Source organism: Oncorhynchus masou, chromosome 10 (genome assembly GCF_036934945.1).
Source record: "Oncorhynchus masou masou isolate Uvic2021 chromosome 10, UVic_Omas_1.1, whole genome shotgun sequence".
NCBI lineage: Eukaryota > Metazoa > Chordata > Actinopteri > Salmoniformes > Salmonidae > Oncorhynchus > Oncorhynchus masou.
Window position 1 is genome coordinate 51,096,980 of NC_088221.1, and position 23,313 is coordinate 51,120,292.

Sequence of the window (23,313 nt, forward strand, 5' to 3'; positions counted from 1 at the left end):
TGTCTCCTCTCTCTCTCTCTCTCTGTCTCTCTCTCTCTCTCTCTCTCTCATTCTCAATCTCAATTTGCTTTATTTGCATGACGTAACAATGTACATCTCTCTTGTACAATGTACATATCAATATATTTCATCTCAATATATTTCATTTGTGATTTTCATGAATAGGACTATTTTCTAGGGGTATTTATGTCCGTTGCGTTATGCTAATTAGTGTCAGCCAATAATCATGCTCCCAGATCCGGGATGGGGGCTCAGATTACAACCCCAGTCCCCGCCCCTGGTTAAAGAATTATGTTATTTTCTTAACAATTTTAATGTAATGCTTGTTTGTAGGTGACCAAATATTTATTTTCCACCATAATTTGCAAATAAATTCATTAAAAATCCTACAATGTGATTTTACAGGCCTCTCTCATCTTTTTAAGTGGGAGGACTTGCACAATTGGTGGCTGACTAAATACTTTTTTGCCCCACTGTATATATCAATATTATATATTATTATATAATATGACATTTGTAATGTCTCTATTGTTTTGAAACTTCTGTCTGCATGTGTAAGGTTTACTGTTAATATTTATTGTTTATTTCACTTTTGTATATTATCTATCTACCTCACTTGCTTTGGCAATGTTAACACATGTTTCCCATGCCAATAAAACCCTTGAATTGAATTGAGGCATGTCCAGTGCTCTTGCCTGAGGTCCAGTATCATGTTCTAGACATGCTTGTTAATATGCGAAATAACAACCAATCTCTGATGATTATTTGAGTTTTGAGGAGGGGGGGGCTGTTGTTGACAGGCTGAAGGGAAGGTGGTCAGGGAGGAGAGGAGAGGAGGAAGGCCAGAAATGTCAGTGGATCAAAGAACAAACAGAGAGTCATCTGTTGCTCTTAACTCTATTTATATACTACCTCACCAGCTGTGACCCTGCAGGGTTCACACACACACACACACACACACACACACACACACACACACACACACACACACACACACACACACACACACACACACACACACACACACACACACACCGGCTGGTACTAGCTACACGTCTCTCACAGGACCGAACGAGGAAGACGAAGCTGGAGCTGTGACATCATATTACCCTCTCATCTTGCAACGACTCAAAATCATCCCCACACACACACACACAAACATTTATGATCAGCGCTTGTAAGGTGTTTTGTTCCTCCTTAGCAGCGGTCTGACAACAAGAATCCACAAACATAGTCTGACAAGAGGGTTGTTTCTGTAAGAGTCTCAGTTAGTGCTGGTGGGATGGTGAGACAGACAAGCCCAGACCTGTCTAACCCAGAGGTCTCACTCACAGGGCCACTCCCCAGAGCCCACCACACGTGCCTGCCTGACATACTGCCTGTCAGTAGGGGGTTGGAGGGGGAATAAGACAGGGTGGGGGAGAAGGAGACAGGGTGGAGGAGAAGGAGACAGGGTGGGGGAGAAGGAGACAGGGTGGGGGAGAAGGAGACAGGGTGGGGGAGAAGGAGACAGGGTGGGGGAGAAGGAGACAGGGTGGGGGAGGAATGAGACAGTGTGGGGGGAGGAAGGAGAAAGGGTGGGGGGGAAGGGTGGAGACAGGGTGGGGGAGAAGGAGACAGGGTGGGGGAGAAGGAGACAGGGTGGGGGGGAGAAGGAGACAGGGTGGGGGAGACAGGGTGGGAGGAGACAGGGTGGGGTGGAAGGAGACAGGGTGGGGGAGAAGGGTGGGGGAGACAGGGTGGAGGAGAAGTAGACAGGGTGGGGGAGAAGGAGACAGGGTGGGGGAGAAGGAGACAGGGTGGGGGAGGAGAAGGAGACAGGGTAGGGGAGGGGGCAGGGTGGGGGAGAAGTAGACAGGGTGGGGGAGGAATGAGACAGGGTGGGGGGAGGAAGGAGAAAGGGTGGGGGAGAAGGAGACAGGGGGGGGGGGCAGGGTGAGGGTGGGGGGGGGCAGGGTGGGGGAGGAAGTGGGGAGAAGGAGACAGGGTGGGGGAGAAGGAGACAGGGTGGGGGAGAAAGGAGACAGGGTGGGGGGGGGACAGGGTGGGGGGGGGCAGGGTGGGGGGAGGAACAGGGTAGACAGGGTGGGGGAGAGGAGACAGGGGGGGGGGGAGACAGGGTGGGGGAGAAGGAGACAGGGTGGGGGACAGGAGACATGGTGGGGGAGGTGAGCAAGGGGGAGAAGGAGACAGGGTGGGGGAGAAGGAGACAGGGTGGGGGAGAAGGAGACAGGGTGGGGGAGGAGTAAACCAGGTAGGGGAGAAGGAGACAGGGTGGGGGAGAAGGAGACATGGTGGGGGAGGAATGAGACAGGGTGGGGAGAAGGAGAGGGTGGGGGGGCAGGGTGAGGGGGCAGGGTGGGGGGGGAAGTAGACAGGGTGGGGGGAGGAAAGGGTGGGGGAGAAGGAGACAAGGGGGAGGAGAAGGGTGGGGGAGGAAGGGAGACAGTGAGGGGGCAGGGTGAGGGGGGGGAGGGGTGGGGGGGGGGGTGGGGGAAGGAGACAGGGTGGGGGAGAAGGAGACAGGGTGGGGGGAAGGAGACAGGGTGGGGGGAAGGGCAGGGTGGGGGGAGGAAGGAGACAGGGTGGGGGAGAAGGAGACAGGGTGGGGGAGAAGGAGACAGGGTGGGGGGGGACAGGGTGGGGGGGGGACAGGGTGGGGGGATGAGAAGTAGACAGGGTGGGGGAGAAGGAGACAGGGTGGGGGAGAAGGAGACAGGGTGGGGGAGAAGGAGACAGGGTGGGGGAGGAAGGAGACAGGGTGGGGGGAGCAAGGAGACAGGGTGGGGGGAGGAAGGAGACAGTGTGGGGGGAGCAAGGAGACAGGGTGGGGGGAGGAAGGAGACAGTGTGGGGGGAGGGGGGGTGAGGAAGGAGACAGTGTGGGGGGAGGAAGGAGACAGGGTGGGGGGAGGAAGGAGACAGGGTTGGGGGAGGAAGGAGACAGGGTGGGGGGAGGAAGTAGACTCTCTCTCTCTCTCTCTCTCTAATATATAGGACAGAAGGTTAGGAAGTGCAGCTCAGTTTCCACCTCATGTTGTGGGCATTGAGCACATAGCCTGTCTTCTCTTGAGAGCCATGTCTGCCTACGGCGGCCTTTCTCAATAGCAAGGCTATGCTCAGTGAGTCTGTACATAGTCAAAGCTTTCCTTAAGTTTGGGTCAGTCACAGTGGTCAGGTATTCTGCCACTGTGTACTCTCTGTTTAAGGCCAAATAGCATTCTAGTTTGCTCTGTTTTTTGTTAACTCTTTCCAATGTGTCAAGTAATTATCTTTTTGTTTTCTCATGATTTGATTGGGTCAAATTGTGTTGCTGTCCTGGGGTGTGTGTTTGTGTACAGAGCCCCAGGACCAGCTTGCTTAGGGTACTCTTCTCCAGGTTCACCTCTCTGTAGGTTGTGTTTGTGAACCGAGCCCCAGGACCAGCTTGCTTAGGGTACTCTTCTCCAGATTCATCTCTCTGTAGGGTGTGTTTGTGAACAGAGCCCCAGGACCAGCTTGCTTAGGGTACTCTTCTCCAGGTTCATCTCTCTGTAGGGTGTGTTTGTGAACAGAGCCCCAGGACCAGCTTGCTTAGGGTACTCTTCTCCAGGTTCATCTCTCTGTAGGGTGTGTTTGTGAACAGAGCCCCAGGACCAGCTTGCTTAGGGGACTCTTCTCCAGGTTCATCTCTCTGTAGGGTGTGTTTGTGAACAGAGCCCCAGGACCAGCTTGCTTAGGGGACTCTTCTCCAGGTTCATCTCTCTGTAGGCGATGGCTTTTTTTCCTTTAGGTGGTTGTAGAATTTAACGTCTCTTTCTGGAATTTGATCATTTGTGGGTATCGGCCTGCTCTGCATTTGGTGTTCTACGCTGTACGCAAAGGATATTTTTGTAGAATTCTGCATGCAGTCTCAATTTGGTTTTTGTCCCATTTTGTGAATTCTTGGTTGGTGAGCGGACCCCAGACCTCACAACCGTGCTCTAGGGCAACGGTGTCTAGATGGAATTTGTATTCGTGGTCCTGGTGACTGGACCTTTTTTGGAACACCATTATTTTTGTCTTACTGAGATTTACTGCCAGGGCCCAGGTCTGACAGAATCTGTGCAGAAGATCTAGGTGCTGCTGTAGGCCCTCCTTGGTTGGTGACAGAAGCACCAGATCATCTGCAAACAGTAGACATTTGACTTCCGATTCTAGTAGGGTGAGGCCGGGTGCTGCAGACTTTTCCAGTGCCCGCGCCAATTCGTTGATATATATGTTGAAGAGGGTGGGGATTTAGCTGCATCCCTGTCTAACCCCGGGGCCCTGTGAGATGAAATGTGTGTGTTTTGCCTATTTTAACCACACACTTGTTGTTTGTGTACATGGATTTTATAATGTTGTATGTTTTACCCCCAACACCACTTTCCATCAGTTTGTATAGCAGACCCTCATGCCAAATTGAGTCGAAGCCTTTTTTGAAATCAACAAAGCATGAGAAGACTTTGCCTTTGTTTTGGTTTGTTTGGTTGTCAGTTAGGGTGTGCAGGGTGAATACATGGTCTGTCATAATTTGGTAAAAAGCCAATTTGACATTTGTCTGCTGTTAATGATAATGCAGAAGATTTTCCCAAGTTTGCTGTGAACACATTTCCCACAGTAAATCAAATCAAATCAAATTTATTGATATAGCCCTTCGTACATCAGCTGATAACTCAAAGTGCTGTACAGAAACCCAGCCTAAAACCCCAAACAGCAAGCAATGCAGGTGTAGAAGCACGGTGGCTAGGAAAAACTCCCTAGAAAGGCCAAAACCTAGGAAGAAACCTAGAGAGGAACCAGGCTATGTGGGGTGGTCAGTCCTCTTCTGGCTGTGCCGTGTGGAGATTGTAACAGAACATGGCCAGGATTCTAGCAGCCGTATTTAGCACTAACTTAATTTTATTTAGTGCTTTATCTGGGTAGCCGGAAAGTAGAGCATTGCAGTAGTCTAACCTAGAAGTGACAAAAGCATGGATTAATTTTTCTGCATAATTTTTGGACAGAAAGTTTCTGATTTTTGCAATGTTACGTAGATGGAAAAAAGCTGTCCTTGAAATGGTCTTGATATGTTCTTCAAAAGAGAGATCAGGGTCCAGAGTAACGCCGAGGTCCTTCACAGTTTTATTTTAGACGACTGTACAACCATTCTCTTTGTTTCTTGGGACCTAGAACAAGCATCTCTGTTTTGTCCGAGTTTAAAAGTAGAAAGTTTGCAGCTATCCACTTCCTTATGTCTGAAACACATGCTTCTAGCAAGGGTAATTTTCGGGCTTCACCATGTTTCATTGAAATGTACAGCTATGTGTCATCCGCATAGCAGTGAAAGTTAACATTATGTTTTCGAATAACATCCCCAAGAGGTAAAATATATAGTGAAAACAATAGTGGTCCTAAAACGGAACCTTGAGGAACATCAACATTTACAGTTGATTTGTCAGAGGACAAACCATTCACAGAGACAAACTGATATCTTTCCGACAGATAAGATCTAAACCAGGCCAGAACTTGTCCGTGTAGACCAATTTGGGATTCCAATCTCTCCAAAAGAATGTGGTGATCGATGGTATCAAAAGCAGCACTAAGGTCTAGGAGTTATTGGGGTCAAATCTGTCTCCACTTTTGTGGATTGGGGTGATCAGTCCTCGGTTCCAAATATTGGGGAAGATGCCAGAGCTAAGGATGATGTTAAAGAGTTTTAGTATAGCCAATTGAAATTTGTTGTCTGTATATTTGATCATATCATTGAGGATACCATCAACACCACAGGCCTTTTTGGGTTCTCTCTCTCTGTCTCTGTTTCCCCTAAACAGTCAAAATAAATTGTAATAAACAGATGATCACAAAAAATACAATACAAAAGATGTACGTCTGCATGTTGCATGTTGTTAATGAATAGACCATTGTGTCCTCAGGGACTGTCAGTGTTTAGTACTGAGCAGACAAGCTGGTGGCCTGAGGGGATTCTCTGGTAGCTCATCCATTGATTTGATCCCGCTCTGTCTCTTTCTCCGTGACGTAGACTTTAGGACCAAAGGCTGTGTTGTCTCGTTGACTGTACTAATGACCACAGGGTTAAAGGGACCCATAGGACCAACACCTACAGGGTATCTCTGAGTGAACTAAACAGACTGACAACACACTGGTGAATATAGCTATTAGTGGCTCTGCTGTAATTCTGCCATCTAAACCTATCTTTACAACATGTAGGTTGAAGGAAAGAGACACAGACACAGAGACAGATATGGAGAGAGAGACAGAGAAAGAGAGAGAGACTGATTTATTGACTGACTGATTGACTGACTGACTCACTGATTGACTGAGAGGGAGAGAGAGGAGAGAGAGGAGAGAGAGAGAGAGAGAGAGAGAGAGAGAGAGAGACAGACTGACTGACTGACTGACTGACTGACTGACTGACTGACTGACTGACTGTCTCACTGACTGACTGATTGTCTCACTGACTGACTGATTGTCTCACTGACTGTCTCACTGACTGACTGATTGTCTCACTGACTGTCTCACTGACTGACTGACTGTCTCACTGACTGACTGTCTGACTGACTGACTGACTCTCTGTCTGACTGACTGACTGACTGTCTGTCTGACTGACTCTCTGACTGACTGACTGATTGACTGACTGATTGTCTGACTGACTGACTGACTGACTGTCTGACTGACTGACTGTCTGACTGACTGACTGACTCTCTGACTGACTGACTGACTGTCTCACTGACTGACTGACTCTCTGACTGACTGACTGACTGTCTCACTGACTGACTGACTCTCTGACTGACTGACTGACTGTCTCACTGACTGACTGACTCTCTGACTGACTGACTGATTGACTGATTGTCTCACTGACTGATTGATCCATTAATGAATCTCCTGTGTTATTTGTGAGTTTCAGGTTCAGACTGCTCCCGTAACTTCACCAGTCAGAACGGGATTATTGAGTCTCCGGGGTTCCCTGATAAATACCCTCATAACCTGGAGTGTTCCTTTATAATCATCGTGCCCCCGGCCATGGACGTGGCCCTGACCTTCCTGACCTTTGACTGACTGACTGACTACGACTGGTTGGAGGTCTGGGACGGTCTGCCACAGGGTGAGTCTTAAAGACACACAAAATACACTACACACACACACACAAGTCTTCTGCACACACAACAATCAGTACTCTTTCATCAAGGCCTTGCCCTGGCAGCTCCTCTAGTGATCCCCTGGCAGCTCCTCTAGTGATGCCCTGGCAGCTCCTGGCAGCTTCTCCTGTGTGACCCTGGCATCTCCTGGCAGCTCCTCTGCCCCTGGAAACCCCTCTAGTGACCTTCTGGTTCTATTCGAACTACAGAGTGATTGATACTTCTGACTACAACAGCATCATGAGGAGTGGCAACGCTTCTTTCTAGGTGGAGGCTGGCAGGGCAGAGCCTGCTTCTTTCTAGGTGGAGAGTAGTCTTGATATGATAATGTCCCTCTAGTCTTGATATGGTAATGTCCATCTAGTATTGATATGATAATGTCTCTCTAGCATTGATATGGTAATGCCCTGTGTATTGATATGGTAATGTCCCTCTAGTCTTGATATGGTAATGTCCCTCTAGTCTTGATATGGTAATGTCCCTCTAGTATTGATATGATAATGTCCTGTGTATTGATATGGTAATGTCCCTCTAGTCTTGATATGGTAATGCCCCTCTAGTATTGATATGGTAATGCCCCTCTAGTATTGACTGGTAATGTCCCTCTAGTATTGATATGATAATGACTGGTGTAGTGATATGGTAATGTCCCTCTAGTCTTGATATGGTAATGCCCCTCTAGTATTGATATGGTAATGTTCCTCTAGTCTGGATATGGTAATGCCCCTCTAGTATTGATATGGTAATCTCCTCTAGTATTGATATGGTTACTCTAGTCTGGATATGGTAATGTCTCTCTAGTATTGATATGGTAATGTCCCTCTAGTCTTGATATGGTAATGTCCCTCTAGTATTGATATGGTAATGTCCTGTATTGATATGATAATGTCACTCTAGTCTTGATATGGTAATGTCCCTCTATTCATGATATGGTAATGTCCTATGTACTGATATGGTAATGTCCCTCTAGTCTTGATATGATAATGTCCCTCTAGTATTGATATGATAATGTCCTGTGTATTGATATGGTAATGTCCCTCTAGTCTTGATATGATAATGCCCCCTAGTATTGATATGATAATGTCCTGTGTATTGACATGGTAATGCCCCCTAGTCTTGACTGGTAATGTCCTGTGTATTGATATGGTAATGTACATCTAGTATTGATATGATAATGTCCCTCTAGTATTGATATGTAATGCCCCTCTAGTATTGATATGGTAATGCCCCTCTAGTATTGATATGATAATGTCCCTCTAGTATTGATATGGTAATGTCCCTCTAGTCTTGATATGGTAATGCCCCTCTAGTATTGATATGGTAATGTCCATCTAGTATTGATATGATGATGTACTGGGTATTGATATGGTAATGGCCCTCTAGTATTGATATGGTAATGCCCCTGTACTGATATGGTAATGTCCCTCTAGTCTTGATATGGTAATGTCCCTCTAGTATTGATATGGTAATGTCATGTGTATTGATATGGTAATGCCCCTCTAGTCTTGATATGGTAATGTCCCTCTAGTATTGATATGATAATGCCCCTCTAGTGTTGATATGATAATGCCCTGTGTATTGATATGGTAATGTCCCTCTAGTGTTGACATGATAATGTCCTGTGTATTGATATGGTAATGCCCCTCTAATATTGATATGATAATGCCCCTCTAGTATTGCTATGGAAATGTCCCTCTAGTATTGATATGGTAATGTCCCTCTAGTCTTGATATGGTAATGCCCCTCTAGTATTGATATGGTAATGTCCCTCTAGTATTGATATGGTAATGTCCCTCTAGTCTTGATATGGTAATGCCCCTCTAGTATTTATATGGTAATGTTCCTCTAGTCTTGATATGGTAATGTCCCTCTAGTCTTTATATGGTAATGCCCCTCTAGTCCTGATATGGTAATGACTCTAGTATTGATATGGTAATGCCCCTCTAGTATTGATATGGTAATGTTCCTCTAGTCCTGATATGGTAATGTCCTGTGTATTGATATGGTAATGCCCCTCTAGTCTTTATATGATAATGCCCCTCTAGTCTTGATATGGTAATGCCCCTCTAGTATTGATATGATAATGCCCTGTGTATTGATATGGTAATGTCCCTCTAGTATTGATATGGTAATGTCCATCTAGTATTGATATGATAATGTCCTGTGTATTGATATGGTAATGTCCCTCTAGTATTGATATGGTAATGCCCCTCTAGTATTGATATGGTAATGTCCCTCTAGTCTTGATATGGTAATGTCCCTCTAGTCTTGATATGGTAATGTCCCTCTAGTCTTGATATGGTAATGTCCCTCTAGTATTGATATGGTAATGTCCTCTAGTATTGATATGGTAATGTCCTGTGTATTGATATGGTAATGTCCCCTAGTTTTGACATGGTAAGTCCTGTGTATTGATATGGTAATGTCCCTCTAGTCTTGATATGGTAATGTCCCTCTAGTATTGATATGGTAATGTCCCTCTAGTCTTGATATGGTAATGTCCCTCTAGTATTGATATGATAATGTCCTCTAGTGTTGACATGATAATGTCCTGTGTATTGATATGGTAATGTCCCTCCATTATTGATATGGTAATGTCCTGTGTATTGATATGGTAATGTCCTGTGTATTGATATGGTAATGACATGTGTATTGATATGATAATGTCCCTCTAGTATTGATATGGTAATGCCCCTCTAGTATTGATATGGTAATGTACCTCTAGTATTGATATGATAATGACATGTGTATTGATATGGTAATGTCCCTCTAGTCTTGATATGGTAATGCTCCTCTAGTATTGATATGGTAATGTTCCTCTAGTCTGGATATGGTAACCCCTCTAGTATTGATATGGTAATGTTCCTCTAGTCTGGTAATGCCCCTCTAGTATTGATATGGTAATGCTCCTCTAGTATTGATATGGTAATGTTCCTCTAGTCTGGATATGGTAATGCATCTAGTATTGATATGGTAATGTCCTGTGTATTGATATGGTAATGTCACTCTAGTCTTGCTATGGTAATGTCCCTCTAGTCATGATATGGTAATGTCCCTCTAGTCTTGATATGATAATGTCCCTCTAGTCATGGTATGGCAATGTCCTGTGTATTGATATGGTGTCTTGATATGTAATGTCCCTCTAGTCTTGATATGGTAATGTCCCTCTAGTATTGATATGGTAATGTCCCCCTAGTCCTGATATATAATGTCCCTCTAGTATGGTTTTGATAATGTCCTGTGTATTGATATGGTAATGTCCCTCTAGTCTTGATATGTAATTGATATGGATAATGTCATCTGTATTGACATGGTAATGTCCATCTAGTATTGATATGATAATGCCCCTCTAGTATTGATATGGTAATGTCCCTCTAGTCTTGATATGGTAATGCCCCTCTAGTATTGATATGGTAATGTCCCTCTAGTATTGATATGGTAATGTCCCTCTAGTCTTGATATGGTAATGCCCCTCTAGTCTTGATATGGTAATGCCCCTCTAGTATTGATATGGTAATGTACCCTAGTATTGATATGATAATGACCTTGTATTATGGTAATGTCCCTCTAGTCTTGATATGGTAATGCCCCTCTAGTATTGATATGGTAATGTTCCTCTAGTCTGGATATGGTAATTCCCCTCTAGTATTGATATGGTAATGCCCCTCTAGTATTGATATGGTAATGTTCCTCTAGTCTTGATATGGTAATGCCCCTCTAGTATTGATATGGTAATGCCCCTCTAGTATTGATATGGTAATGTCCCTCTAGTCTTGATATGGTAATGCCCCTCTAGTATTGATATGGTAATGTCCCTCTAGTATTGATATGGTAATGTCCCTCTAGTATTGATATGGTAATGTCCCTCTAGTCTTGATATGGTAATGTCCCCTAGTCATGATATGGTAATGTATGTATTGATATGGTAATGTCCCTCTAGTCTTGATATGATAATGTCCCTCTAGTCTTGATATGATAATGTCCCTCTAGTCATGGTATGGCAATGTCCTGTGTATTGATATGGTAATGCCCCTCTAGTATTGATATGATAATGTCCTGTGTATTGATATGGTAATGCCCCTCTAGTATTGATATGATAATGCCCTGTGTATTGATATGGTAATGTCCCTCTAGTATTGATATGGTAATGTCCATCTAGTATTGATATGATAATGTCTCTCCAGTATTGATATGATAATGCCCTGTGTATTGATATGGTAATGTCCCTCTAGTATTGATATGGTAATGTCCCTCTAGTCTTGATATGGTAATGTCCCTCTAGTATTGATATGGTAATGTCCCTCTAGTATTGATATGGTAATGTCCATCTAGTATTGATATGATAATGTCTCTCTAGTATTGATATGATAATGTCCTGTGTATTGATATGGTAATGGCCCTCTAGCATTGATATGGTAATGCCCCATGTATTAATGTAATGCCCCTCTAGTCTTGATATGGTAATGTCTAGTCTTGATATGGTAATGTCCTGTGTATTGATATGGTAATGTCCCTCTAGTCTTGATATGATAATGCCCTGTGTATTGATATGGTAATGTCCCTCTAGCATTGATATGGTAATGCCCCTCTAGTCTTGATATGGTAATGTCCCTCTAGTATTGATATGGTAATGTCCTCTAGTGTTGACATGATAATGTCCTGTGTATTGATATGGTAATGCCCCTCTAGTATTGATATGATAATGGCTCTCTAGTATTGATATGATAATGTCATGTGTATTGATATGGTAATGTCCCTCTAGTCTTGATATGGTAATGTCCCTCTAGTATTGATATGATAATGCCCCTCTAGTGTTGATATGATAATGTCCTGTGTATTGATATGGTAATGTCCCTCTAGTATTGATATGGTAATGTCCATCTAGTATTGATATGATAATGTCATGTGTATTGATATGGTAATGTCCCTCTAGTATTGATATGGTAATGTCCCTCTAGTATTGATATGGTAATGTCCCTCTAGTATTGATATGGTAATGTCCCTCTAGTATTGATATGGTAATGCCCCTCTAGTCTTGATATGGTAATGTCCCTCTAGTATTGATATGGTAATGTCCCTCTAGTATTGATATGATAATGTCCTGTGTATTGATATGTTAATGTCCCTCTAGTATTGATATGGTAATGTCCCTCTAGTGTTGACATGATAATGTCCTGTGTATTGATACGGTAATGTCCCTCCATTATTGATATGGTAATGTCCTGTGTATTGATATGGCAATGTCCATCTAGTATTGATATGATAATTTCCCTCTAGTATTGATATGGTAATGCCCCTCTAGTCCTGACATGGTAATGTCCTGTGTATTGATATGGTAATGTCCCTCTAGTCTTGATATGGTAATGTCCTGTGTATTGATATGGTAATGTCCATCTAGTCTTGACATGGTAATGTCCCTCTAGTATTGATATGGTAATGCCCCTCTAGTCTTGACATGGTAATGTCCTGTGTATTGATATGGTAATGTCCCTCTAGTCTTGATATGGTAATGGCCTGTGTATTGATATGGTAATGTCCATCTAGTTTTGATATGGTAATGTCCCTCTAGTCTTGATATGGTAATGCTCCTCTAGTCTTGACATGGTAATGTCCCTCTAGTCTTGACATGGTAATGTCCCTCTAGTCTTGATATGGTAATGCCCTCTCTAGTTTTGACATGGTAATGTCCCTCTAGTCTTGATATGGTAATGTCCCTCTAGTCTTGATATGGTAATGTCCCTCTAGTCTTGATATGGTAATGCCCTCTCTAGTCTTGATATGTTCATGTCCCTCTAGTATTTATATGGTAATGTCCCTCTAGTCTTTATATGGTAATGCCCCTCTAGTCTTGATATGGTAATGTCCTGTGTATTGATATGGTAATGTCCCTCTAGTCTTGATATGTTAATGTCCCTCTAGTATTGATATGGTAATGTCCCTCTAGTATTGATTTGATAATGCCCCTCTAGTATTGATATGATAATGTCCTGTGTATTGATATGGTAATGTCCCTCTAGTCTTGATATGGTAATGTCCCTCTAGTATTGATATGGTAATGTCCCTCTAGTATTGATATGATAATGCACCTCTAGTATATATATGGTAATATTCAGTTCAGTTACGTTACGTTACGTTATATTATCTTATATTAGGCTGTATTACGTTATGTAATACTATGCTATGTTATGTTATGTTATGTTATGTTATGTCACATAATGTCATGCTCCTAATGGTGGTCTCTGGTTTGTGTACGTGTTTGCAGTGGGGCCTCTGATAGGACGTTACTGTGGAACTAAGATCCCTCCTGAAATCACATCATCTACAGGTATCCTGTCTCTGTCTTTCCACACGGACATGGCCGTGGCCAAAGATGGCTTCTCTGCTCGCTACAACATGACACACAAAGAAGTCAGCGACAGTAAGTACTGCTGTGTGTGTGTGTTTATTGATCCTTCTCTCTTCAGTTCTGTATCTGACTGTCCACCTGTCATTGATCGATTGGTTGATTGATTGGTCCACCTCTCATTGATTGATTGGTTTATTGATTGGTCCACCTCTCATTGGTTGATTGATTGGTCCACCTGTCATTGATTGATTGGTTGATTGATTGGTCCACCTCTCATTGATTGATTGGTTAATTGATTGGTTAATTGATTGCTTGATTTATTGGGCCACCTGTTATAGATTGATTGCTTGATTGATTGGTCCACCTCTCATTGATTGATTGGTTGATCGATTGGTTAATTGATTGCTTGATTGATTGGGCCACCTGTCATTGATTGATTGATTAATTGATTGCTTGATTGATTGGTCCACCGCTCTCCTCCCCCAGCCTTCCATTGCAGTAACGCGTTAGGTCTGGAGTCAGGGAAGATCTCTGACGACCAGATCACTGCCTCCTCTTCCTTCTATGACAACACATGGTTGCCACGGCAGGCCCGCCTTAACAACGGCAACAACGCGTGGACGCCCAACGAGGACAGCAGCAAGGAGTACATCCAGGTGAGACTCCACATTTAACAACTGTGCAAAAGTGCCTGGTGTCTCGTCGATCACAGGTCGTGTGGACAGAAATGGAATCTCATTCTCGTTCAGTGAGTGTAGATTCAGTCCAATGGAGATCAACGACCTGTGATAGACTTTTAAATGTAGTTAATAACCCAATGTTTGCAGAGATGAAGAGATCAAGTTGGAATCACCTTTAGAAGTAACAGGTTTATCTGTTTGAATCTCAGTCTTTCGGCTGAGGACTTGAGAAACAGACAGACATTATTAAGTGTCTCCATGAGTCAGAATATACGTAGATAGACGCAACATTAATAGTGGCTTCATACCTACAATGTGGTAAAATGTGATACTACGAGGTACTACGTGGTACAATGTGGTACTATGTGGTACTACGAGGTACTACGTGATACAATGTGGTACTATGTGGTATGATGTGGTGCGATGTGGTACTATGTGGTACTATGTGGTACTACGAGGTACTACGTGGTACAATGTGGTACTATGTGGTGCGATGTGGTATTGTGTGGTACTATGTGGTATGATGTGGTACTATGTGGTATGATTTTGTACTATATGGTACTATGTGGTACTATGTGGTACCATGTGGTATGATGTGGTACTATGTGGTACCATGTGGTGCGATGTGGTACTATGTGGTACCATGTGGTATTATGTGGTATTGTGTGGTACTATGTGGTATTATGTGGTACTATGTGGTATGATTTTGTACTATATGGTACTATGTGGTGTGATGTGGTACTATGTGGTATGATGTGGTACTATGTGGTACTATGTGGTATGATGTGGTATGATTTTGTACTATATGGTACTATGTGGTACCATGTGGTATGATGTGGTACTATGTGGTGCGATGTGGTACTATGTGGTACCATGTGGTAAAATGTGGTATTGTGTGGTACTATGTGGTATTATGTGGTACTATATGGTATGATTTTGTACTATATGGTACTATGTGGTACCATGTGGTATTACGTGGTACTATGTGGTATGATTTTGTACTATATGGTACTATGTGGTACCATGTGGTATGATGTGGTACTATGTGGTACTATGTGGTATGATGTGGTACTATGTGGTACTATGTGGTACTATGTGGTGTGATGTGGTACTATGTGGTACTATGTGGTATTATGTGGTACTATGTGGTATGATTTTGTACTATATGGTACTATGTGGTACCATGTGGTATGATGTGGTACTATGTGGTATGAGTTTTTACTATATGGTACTATGTGGTATGATATGGTATGATTTTGTACTATGTGGTACCATGTGGTGCGATGTGGTATTGTGTGGTACTATGTGGTATGATTTTGTACTATATGGTACCATGTGGTATTGTGTGGTACTATGTGGTATGATTTTGTACTATATGGTACTATGTGGTACCATGTGGTATGATGTGGTACTATGTGGTACTATGAGGATTATAGCAGATGATATTGTCACTCCTATTTGCACATCTTCAATTTAAGCCATACCAGAAATTGTGTGACTTCAGGCCTGGAAGGAAGCTAAAGTCATTCAGCTAACCAAGAATAGTAAAGCACCTTTTACTGGCTCAAATATCTGACCAATCAGCCTGTTACCAACCCTTAGTAAACTGACCAGATACAATGTTATTTAGTAAAACAAATTGACAACAGACTTTCAGCACGCTTATAGAGAAGGACATTCAACAAGCACAACACTTACACAAATAACTGATGATTGGCTGAGAGAAATTGATGATAAAAAGATTGTGGGGGCTGTCTTGTATGACTTCAGTGCGGCTTTTGACATTATTGATCATAGTCTGCTGCTGGAAAAACATATGTGTTATGGATTTACACCCCCTGCTATACTGCGGATAAAGAGTTACCTGTCTAACAGAACACAGAGGGTGTTCTGTAATGGAAGCCTCTCCAACAGAATTCAGGTAGAAGCAGGAGTTCCCCAGGGAAGCTGTCTAAGCCCATTATTTTTTCAATTTTTACTAATGGCATGCTTCTGGCTTTGAGTAAAGCCATTGTGTGGATGACTCAACACTACACACGTCAGCTACTAAAGCGACTGAAATGACTGCAACACTTAACAAAGAGCTGCAGTTAGTTTCAGAATGGGTGGCAAGGAGTAAGTTAGCCCTAAATATTTATAAATCTAAAACATTGTATTTGGGACAAATCATTCACTAAACCCTAAACCTCAACTAAAATCTTGTAATAAATAATGTGGAAATTGAGCACGTTGAGCTGACTAAATTGCTTGGAGTAACCCTGGATTGTAAATTGTCAAACATATTGATCCATCAGTAGCTAAGATGGGGATATGTCTGTCCATAATAAAGTGATGCTCTACCTTAACAGCACTATCAACAAGGCAGGTCCTACAGGCCATATTTTCTACCTTCTTAATTAACAACACTAACAACAAGGCCAGTCCTACAGGTCCTAGTTTCTACCTTCTTAACAACACTATCAACAGGCAGGTCCTACAGTCCCAAAACGGGACTCAGAACAGGGCAGCTGACCCTTGGATGTACACAGAGACCTAATATTAATAATATGCATGTCAATCTCTCCTGGCTCAAAGTGGAGGAGAGATTAACTTCATCACTACTTGTTTTTGTAAGTGTAGACATGCTGAATGCATTGAGCTTGTCTGTCTAAACTACTGGCACACACACAGTCCCCAAGTCCAGAACAGACTGTGGAAGGCACACAGTGCTACATAGAGCCATGACTAGCTGGGGACTGTGAAGAGACACACACAGCCACAGACACACATACACACATAAACATGATAAGTTACACACTCTACACAGACATACACATGAATGGTGTATTGTAAATATGTGATAGTGGAGTAGTGGCCTGAGGGAACACACTAATCTCTCTCTCAGTACAGTGACAAGTGCAGAGTGACATTCTGTGTCGGTCTATGTCCGTGTATCTGTCTGTCTGTCTGTCTCTCTGTCTGTCTTGTCTGTCTTGTCTGTCTTGTCTGTCTTGTCTGTCTTGTCTGTCTTGTCTGTCTTGTCTGTCTTGTCTTGTCTTGTCTTGTCTTGTCTGTCTGTCTGTCTGTCTGTCTCTTTCTCTCTCTTTCTCTCTCTTTCTCTCTCTTTCTCTCTTTCTCTCTCTCTCTCTCTCTCTCTTTCTCTCAGTATAGTGGCCATTGTGGCAGTCTGTTATGTGGACCTTTCTCTCTCCGTATAGTTTGTGTCACTCTGTAGTGCCGTGTAGCAGTGTTCTGCAGTCCCTGCTTTCCTGCAGAGGTCCCAGCTGTTTTCCTGTGTTAACACCTAGCAGAGGGGCCCTGCGTGCTCCCCAGGCCACCCTAGCTGCCTGCATGGCTGTCTGTCTGCCTGTCTGCCGTCTTCCTCCCTGTCTGTCTGCCTGTCTGCCGTCTTCCTCCCTGTCTGTTTGCCTGTCTGCCGTCTTCCTCCCTGTCTGTCTGCCTGTGACTAGCTGTCTGTCTGCCTGCGACTAGCTGTCTGTCTACCTGCGACTAGCTGCCTTCTTCTCTGCCTCAGACAGCCCATCTTGACAAACAGCTGTCATAAATGCCAGCATGCCTCTCCAGCATACATCTTATGCCCTGTTCCAAATGGCACCCTATTCCCTGCATAGTGCACTACTTTTGACAAGTGCCCTATGGGAACCCTATGGGAATAGGGCCACTATGTAGAGAGTAGGGTGCCGTTTGGGACGTAAACCCCAGAGCTACCAACGGGGCCTCTGAAAAGGACTCTCATGACAGTGTGACGCGTGCTCCTGGGCATGTGTGTTTCTGCAAAGCTGTGTGTGTTGGCTCAAGAGCCACGTGCATGTTTCCGTGGAGATGTCAGTGTAAGAGATTTAGTAGAGAGAGAGAGAGAGAGAGAGAGAGAGAGAGAGAGAGAGAGAGAGAGAGAGAGAGAGAGAGAGAGAGAGAGAGAGAGAGAGAGAGAGAGAGAGAGAGAGAGAGAGAGAGAGAGAGAGAGAGAGAGAGAGAGAGAGAGAGAGAGAGAGAGAGAGAGAGAGAGATGCATCCTGTTTCTACATATGGTGTCCTCTTCTGGTCTACTGGGAAGGAAGCCTGGAAGAGACACTTCTGACTGAGTCCTTAACTTACTGTTGCAGACAGACACATGAACAGACAGACAGGCAGACAGACAGACAGACCCCCTATATAATGCCCTCATTTTGACCAGGGTCCATATGCATATGATACACTATATAGGGAGTAGGGTGCCATATGACACTATATAGGGAGTAGGGTGCCATATGATACACTATATAGGGAGTAGGGTGCCATATGATACACTATATAGGGAGTAGGGTGCCATATGATACACTATATAGGGAGTAGGGTGCCATATGATACACTATATAGGGAGTAGGGTGCCATATGATACACTATATAGGGAGTAGGGTGCCATATGATACACTATATAGGGAGTAGGGTGCCATATGATACACTATATAGGGAATAGGGTGCCATATGACACTATATAGGGAATAGGGTGCCATATGACACTATATAGGGAATAGGGTGCCATATGATACACTATATAGGGAGTAGGGTGCCATATGACACTATATAGGGAGTAGGGTGCCATATGATACACTATATAGGGAGTAGGGTGCCATATGATACACTATATAGGGAGTAGGGTGCCATATGATACACTATATAGGGAGTAGGGTGCCATATGATACACTATATAGGGAATAGGGTGCCATATGACACTATATAGGGAATAGGGTGCCATATGACACTATATAGGGAATAGGGTGCCATATGACACTATATAGGGAATAGGGTGCCATTTCGAACACACACAAGTGTGTCTCTGTCCTGTTCTTCCACCTGATGATGCGAGTGAGGCTCCTCCTCTCCTCTCCTCTCCTCTCCTCTCCCCTCCTCTCCCTTCCTCTCCTCTCCTCTCCTCTCTCCTCCTCTCCTCTCCTCTCCTCTCCTCTCCTCTCCTCTCCTCTCCCCTCCTCTCCTCTCCTCTCCTCTCCCTCTCCCCTCCCCTCCTCTCCTCTCCTCTCCTCTCTCCTCCCTTCTCCTCTCCTCTCCCCTCCCGTCTCCTCTCCTCTCCTCTCCTCTCCTCCTCTACTCTACTGTACTCTACTCTACTCTGACAGTAACTGCCACTTGATTGATGATGGTCCTTCCCGGGTAATCAACAGTTAGCAGCAGTCCTCTAGACATTGATTTAGTGTCTACCTGCCTGTCTCCCTGCTGGCGTCTAGGCAGAGACACAGCCTGTATTGCAAATTGCACCTTATTGACCTACTGTATATAGTCTCTATGTGCTCTGGTCAAATGTAGGGAATAGGGTGCTATTTGGGATGGAAGGGAAGGGTGGAGGGGGAACGGGAACACCTGTCTCTCTGACTGATAACAGATGCTGCAGTTTTCGCCTCTTATGTTTAGTATGACGTCCCCGGGTTGGCGAGCAGAGAGTCAGCGGCTGCATTCCAAATGCATCATCAGAGTGCGACGCATTCTGAATGTAGAACGTCAGTTTGTTGTTTTGAACTCTTCTGAAAAAGTGTTTTCCTTGAAAACAAACTGCAACTAAACTACCTGTTTAGTTTGTATCCCGCAACACAGTTATCCTCAGTTGGTACGAAAGAGGAACACGAGCCGCCATCCTAACTAGACAACATAGGGAATGCAAATACACCGCTTCTACTCTCCGTTCTGATGGCGAACACAGTCCCTAGAGAACAAACTGGACGAGCTTCGTTTGAGACGATCCTATCAACTGAGTCTGAAAAAGAAAATCGGTAATATTCTATGTTACACGACGGCGTGGCTGAACGAGCACACGGATAATATACATCTGGCTTTCGTCAAGACCAGTCTGTAGCCTCGGGTAAGATCAGTCTGTAGCCTCGGGTAAGATCAGTCTGTAGCCTCGGGTAAGATCAGTCTGTAGCCTCGGGTAAGATCAGTCTGTAGCCTCGGGTAAGATCAGTCTGTAGCCTCGGGTAAGATCAGTCGGTAGCCTCGGGTAAGATCAGTTGGTGGCCTCGGGTAAGATCAGCCGGTAGCCTCGGGTAAGATCAGTCTGTAGCCTCGGGTAAGATCAGTCTGTAGCCTCGGGTAAGATCAGTCGGTAGCCTCGGGTAAGATCAGTCAATCAGTCGGTAGCCTCGTGTAAGATCAGTCGGTAGCCTCGGGTAAGATCAGTCGGTAGCCTCGGGTAAGATCAGTCGGTAGCCTCGGGTAAGATCAGTCAGTAGCCTCGGGTAAGAAGCCTCGGGTAAGATCAGTCGTGTAAGATCAGGTAGCCTCGGGTAACATCAGTCGGTAGCCTCGGGTAAGATCAGTCGATAGCCTCGGGTAAGATCAGTCGATAGCCTCGTGTAAGATCAGTCGGTAGCCTCGGGTAACATCAGTCGGTAGCCTCGGGTAAGATCAGTCGGTAGCCTCGGGTAAGATCAGTCGATAGCCTCGGGTAAGATCAGTCGATAGCCTCGGGTAAGATCAGTCGGTAGCCTTGGGTAACATCAGTCGGTAGCCTCGAGTAAGATCAGCCGGTAGCCTCGGGTCGAATCAGTCGGTAGCCTCGGGTAAGATCAGTCAGTAGCCTCGGGTAAAATCAGTTGGTAGCCTCGGGTAAGATCAGTCGGTAGCCTCGGGTAAGATCAGTCGATAGCCTCGGGTAAGATCAGTCGATAGCCTCGGGTAAGATCAGTCGGTAGCCTCGGGTAACATCAGTTGGTAGCCTCGGGTAAGATCAGTCGGTAGCCTCGGGTAAGATCAGTCGATAGCCTCGGGTAAAATCAGTCAGTAGCCTCGGGTAAGATGAGAGGGTGTGTATCTCTGTTAACGACTGCCATCTCTAATATTATTAAGGAAGTCTCATGTTTTTGATCACCTGAGTTAGAATAAGCTGTAAACCGTACTATATAACAAGAGAGTTTTCCATCTATATTTTCATAGCTGTCTGTTTACCACACCGGTGCTTCTCGTGGACGGTGATTTTAACGGAAACTGAAATGCCGTTTTTACCTTGTTTTCTTTTATCAGCATGTTACCTGTGCAACTACAGGTGACTAAACTGTAGTCCACCTTTACTCCACACAGAGACGCGTACAAAGCTCTCTCTCTCTCACCCTCATTTAGACAAATCTGACCATAACTGTATCCTCCTGATTCCAGTTTACAAGCAAAAACTCAAACAGGAAGTGGTCTAATGAAGCGGAGACTAAAGCTACCGGACCTTCGACAGACTGGTATTTATTCTGCGATTCATCCGATAACATTGAGGTGTTTATCACATCAGTCACGGCTTCATTAATAAGTGTATCGACGATGTCGTCCCCACAGTGACCGTACGTACATATCCCAACCAGAAGCCATGGATTACAGGTAACATCCACACTGAGCTAAAGGCTAGTAGCTTTCAAGGAGCGGGTCTCTAACCCGGATGCTTATAAGAAATCCAGCTACGACCTCCGACAAGCCATCAAACAGGCAAAGCATCAATGCAGTATTAAGAACGAATCCTACTACACATTCTCTGACGCTCGTCAGATGTGTCAAGGCTCGCAAACTATAACAGATTATAAAGGGAAACCCAGCCGCGAGCTGCCAAATACATTAGCCTACCAGACAAAGTAAATGCCTTCTATGCTCGCTTCGAGACAAGCAACAGGGTCAAATAAAAGTCACAGTGGTTGTAGAGGGTGCAACAGGTCAGTACATAAGGAGTAAATGTCACTTAGCTTTTCATAGCCGAGCATTCAGACTTCGAAATAGCATGTGCGGTAGAGAGAGAGAGTTTAAAACAGCAGGCCTGGGACAAGGTAGCGCTTCCAGTGAACAGGTCAGGGTTCCATAGCCGCAGGCAGAACAGTTTAAACTGGAGCAGCAGCACTATTGACTATTGCTTCATAGATACTGGAGGCTGAGACAAGGGGGATCGGGAGACACTGTGGCCCCGTACGACAATACCCCCGGACAGGGCCAACCAGGCAGGATATTACCCCACCCACTTTGTCTAAAGCACACACCCAAAAACACTATCAACAGACCAGCAACCTACTACCCTGAGACAAGGGCGAGTATAGCCCTCGAAGATTTCCTCCACCGCATGAGCCAGAGGGGGCGACAAACAGGACAGGAAGATCATGTCAGAGACTCAACCCACTCAAGTGACGCACCCCTCCTAGGTACGGCATGGAAGAGCACCAGTAAGCCAGTGACTCAGCCCCTGTAATAGGGTTAGAGGTAGAGAATCCCAGAGGAGAGAGGGGGGCCGACCAGACAAAGACAGCAAGGGTGGTTTGTTGCTCCAGAGCCTTTCCGTTCACCTTCACACTCCTGGGCCAGACTACACTCAATCATATGACCCACTGAAGAGATGAGTCTTCAGTAAAGACTTAAAGGTTGAGACCGAGTCTGCGACTCTCACATGGGTAGGCAGACCATTCCTTTAAAATGGAGCTCTATAGGAGAAAGCCCTGCCTCAAGCTGTTTGCTTAGAAATTCTAGGGACAATTAGGAGGCCTGCGTCTTGTGACCGTAGCGTACGTGTAGGTATGTACGGCAGGACCAAATCAGAGAGATAGGTAGGAGCAAGCCCATGTAATGCTTTGTAGGTTAGCAGTAAAACCTTGAAATCAACTCTAGTGACAAAAGCATGGATTAATTTTTCTGCATCATCTTTGGACAGAAAGTTTCTGATTTTTGCAATGTTACGTAGATGGAAAAAACCTGTCCTTGAAACAGTCTTGATGTTTGTCAAAAGAGAGATCAGGGTCCAGAGTAACTCCGAGGTCCTTCGCAGTTTTATTTGAGACGACTGTACAACCGTCAAGATTAATTATCAGATTCAACAGAAGATGTATTTGTTTCTTGGGACCTAGAACAAACATCTCTGTTTTGTCCGAGTTTAAATGTAAAAAATGTGCCGCCATCTACTTCCTCATGTCTTTGTCTATCACACTATATCACACTCTATAAAACTCTATCACACTCTATCATAATATATCACACTATATCACACTATATCACACTATATCACACTATATCACACTGTATCACACTGTATCACACTCTATCACACTCTATCATACTATATCACACTCTATCACACTCTATCACAAAATATCACACTCTATCACACTCTATCACTCTATCACACTCTATCATACTATATCACA

At 44.4% G+C, this 23,313-nt stretch overlaps 1 protein-coding gene across 1 annotated transcript in view; it reads left to right on the top strand.

Annotated features, from left to right (window-relative positions):
* The window catches only part of nrp2b (neuropilin 2b), a 222,397-nt gene that overhangs the window by 78,805 nt on the left and 120,279 nt on the right, over positions 1–23,313 (top strand). The window contains 3 exon segments of the mRNA XM_064976976.1: positions 6,907–7,104; positions 13,401–13,556; positions 13,971–14,140. Of these exon segments, the coding sequence (XP_064833048.1) occupies positions 6,907–7,104; positions 13,401–13,556; positions 13,971–14,140 (524 nt within the window).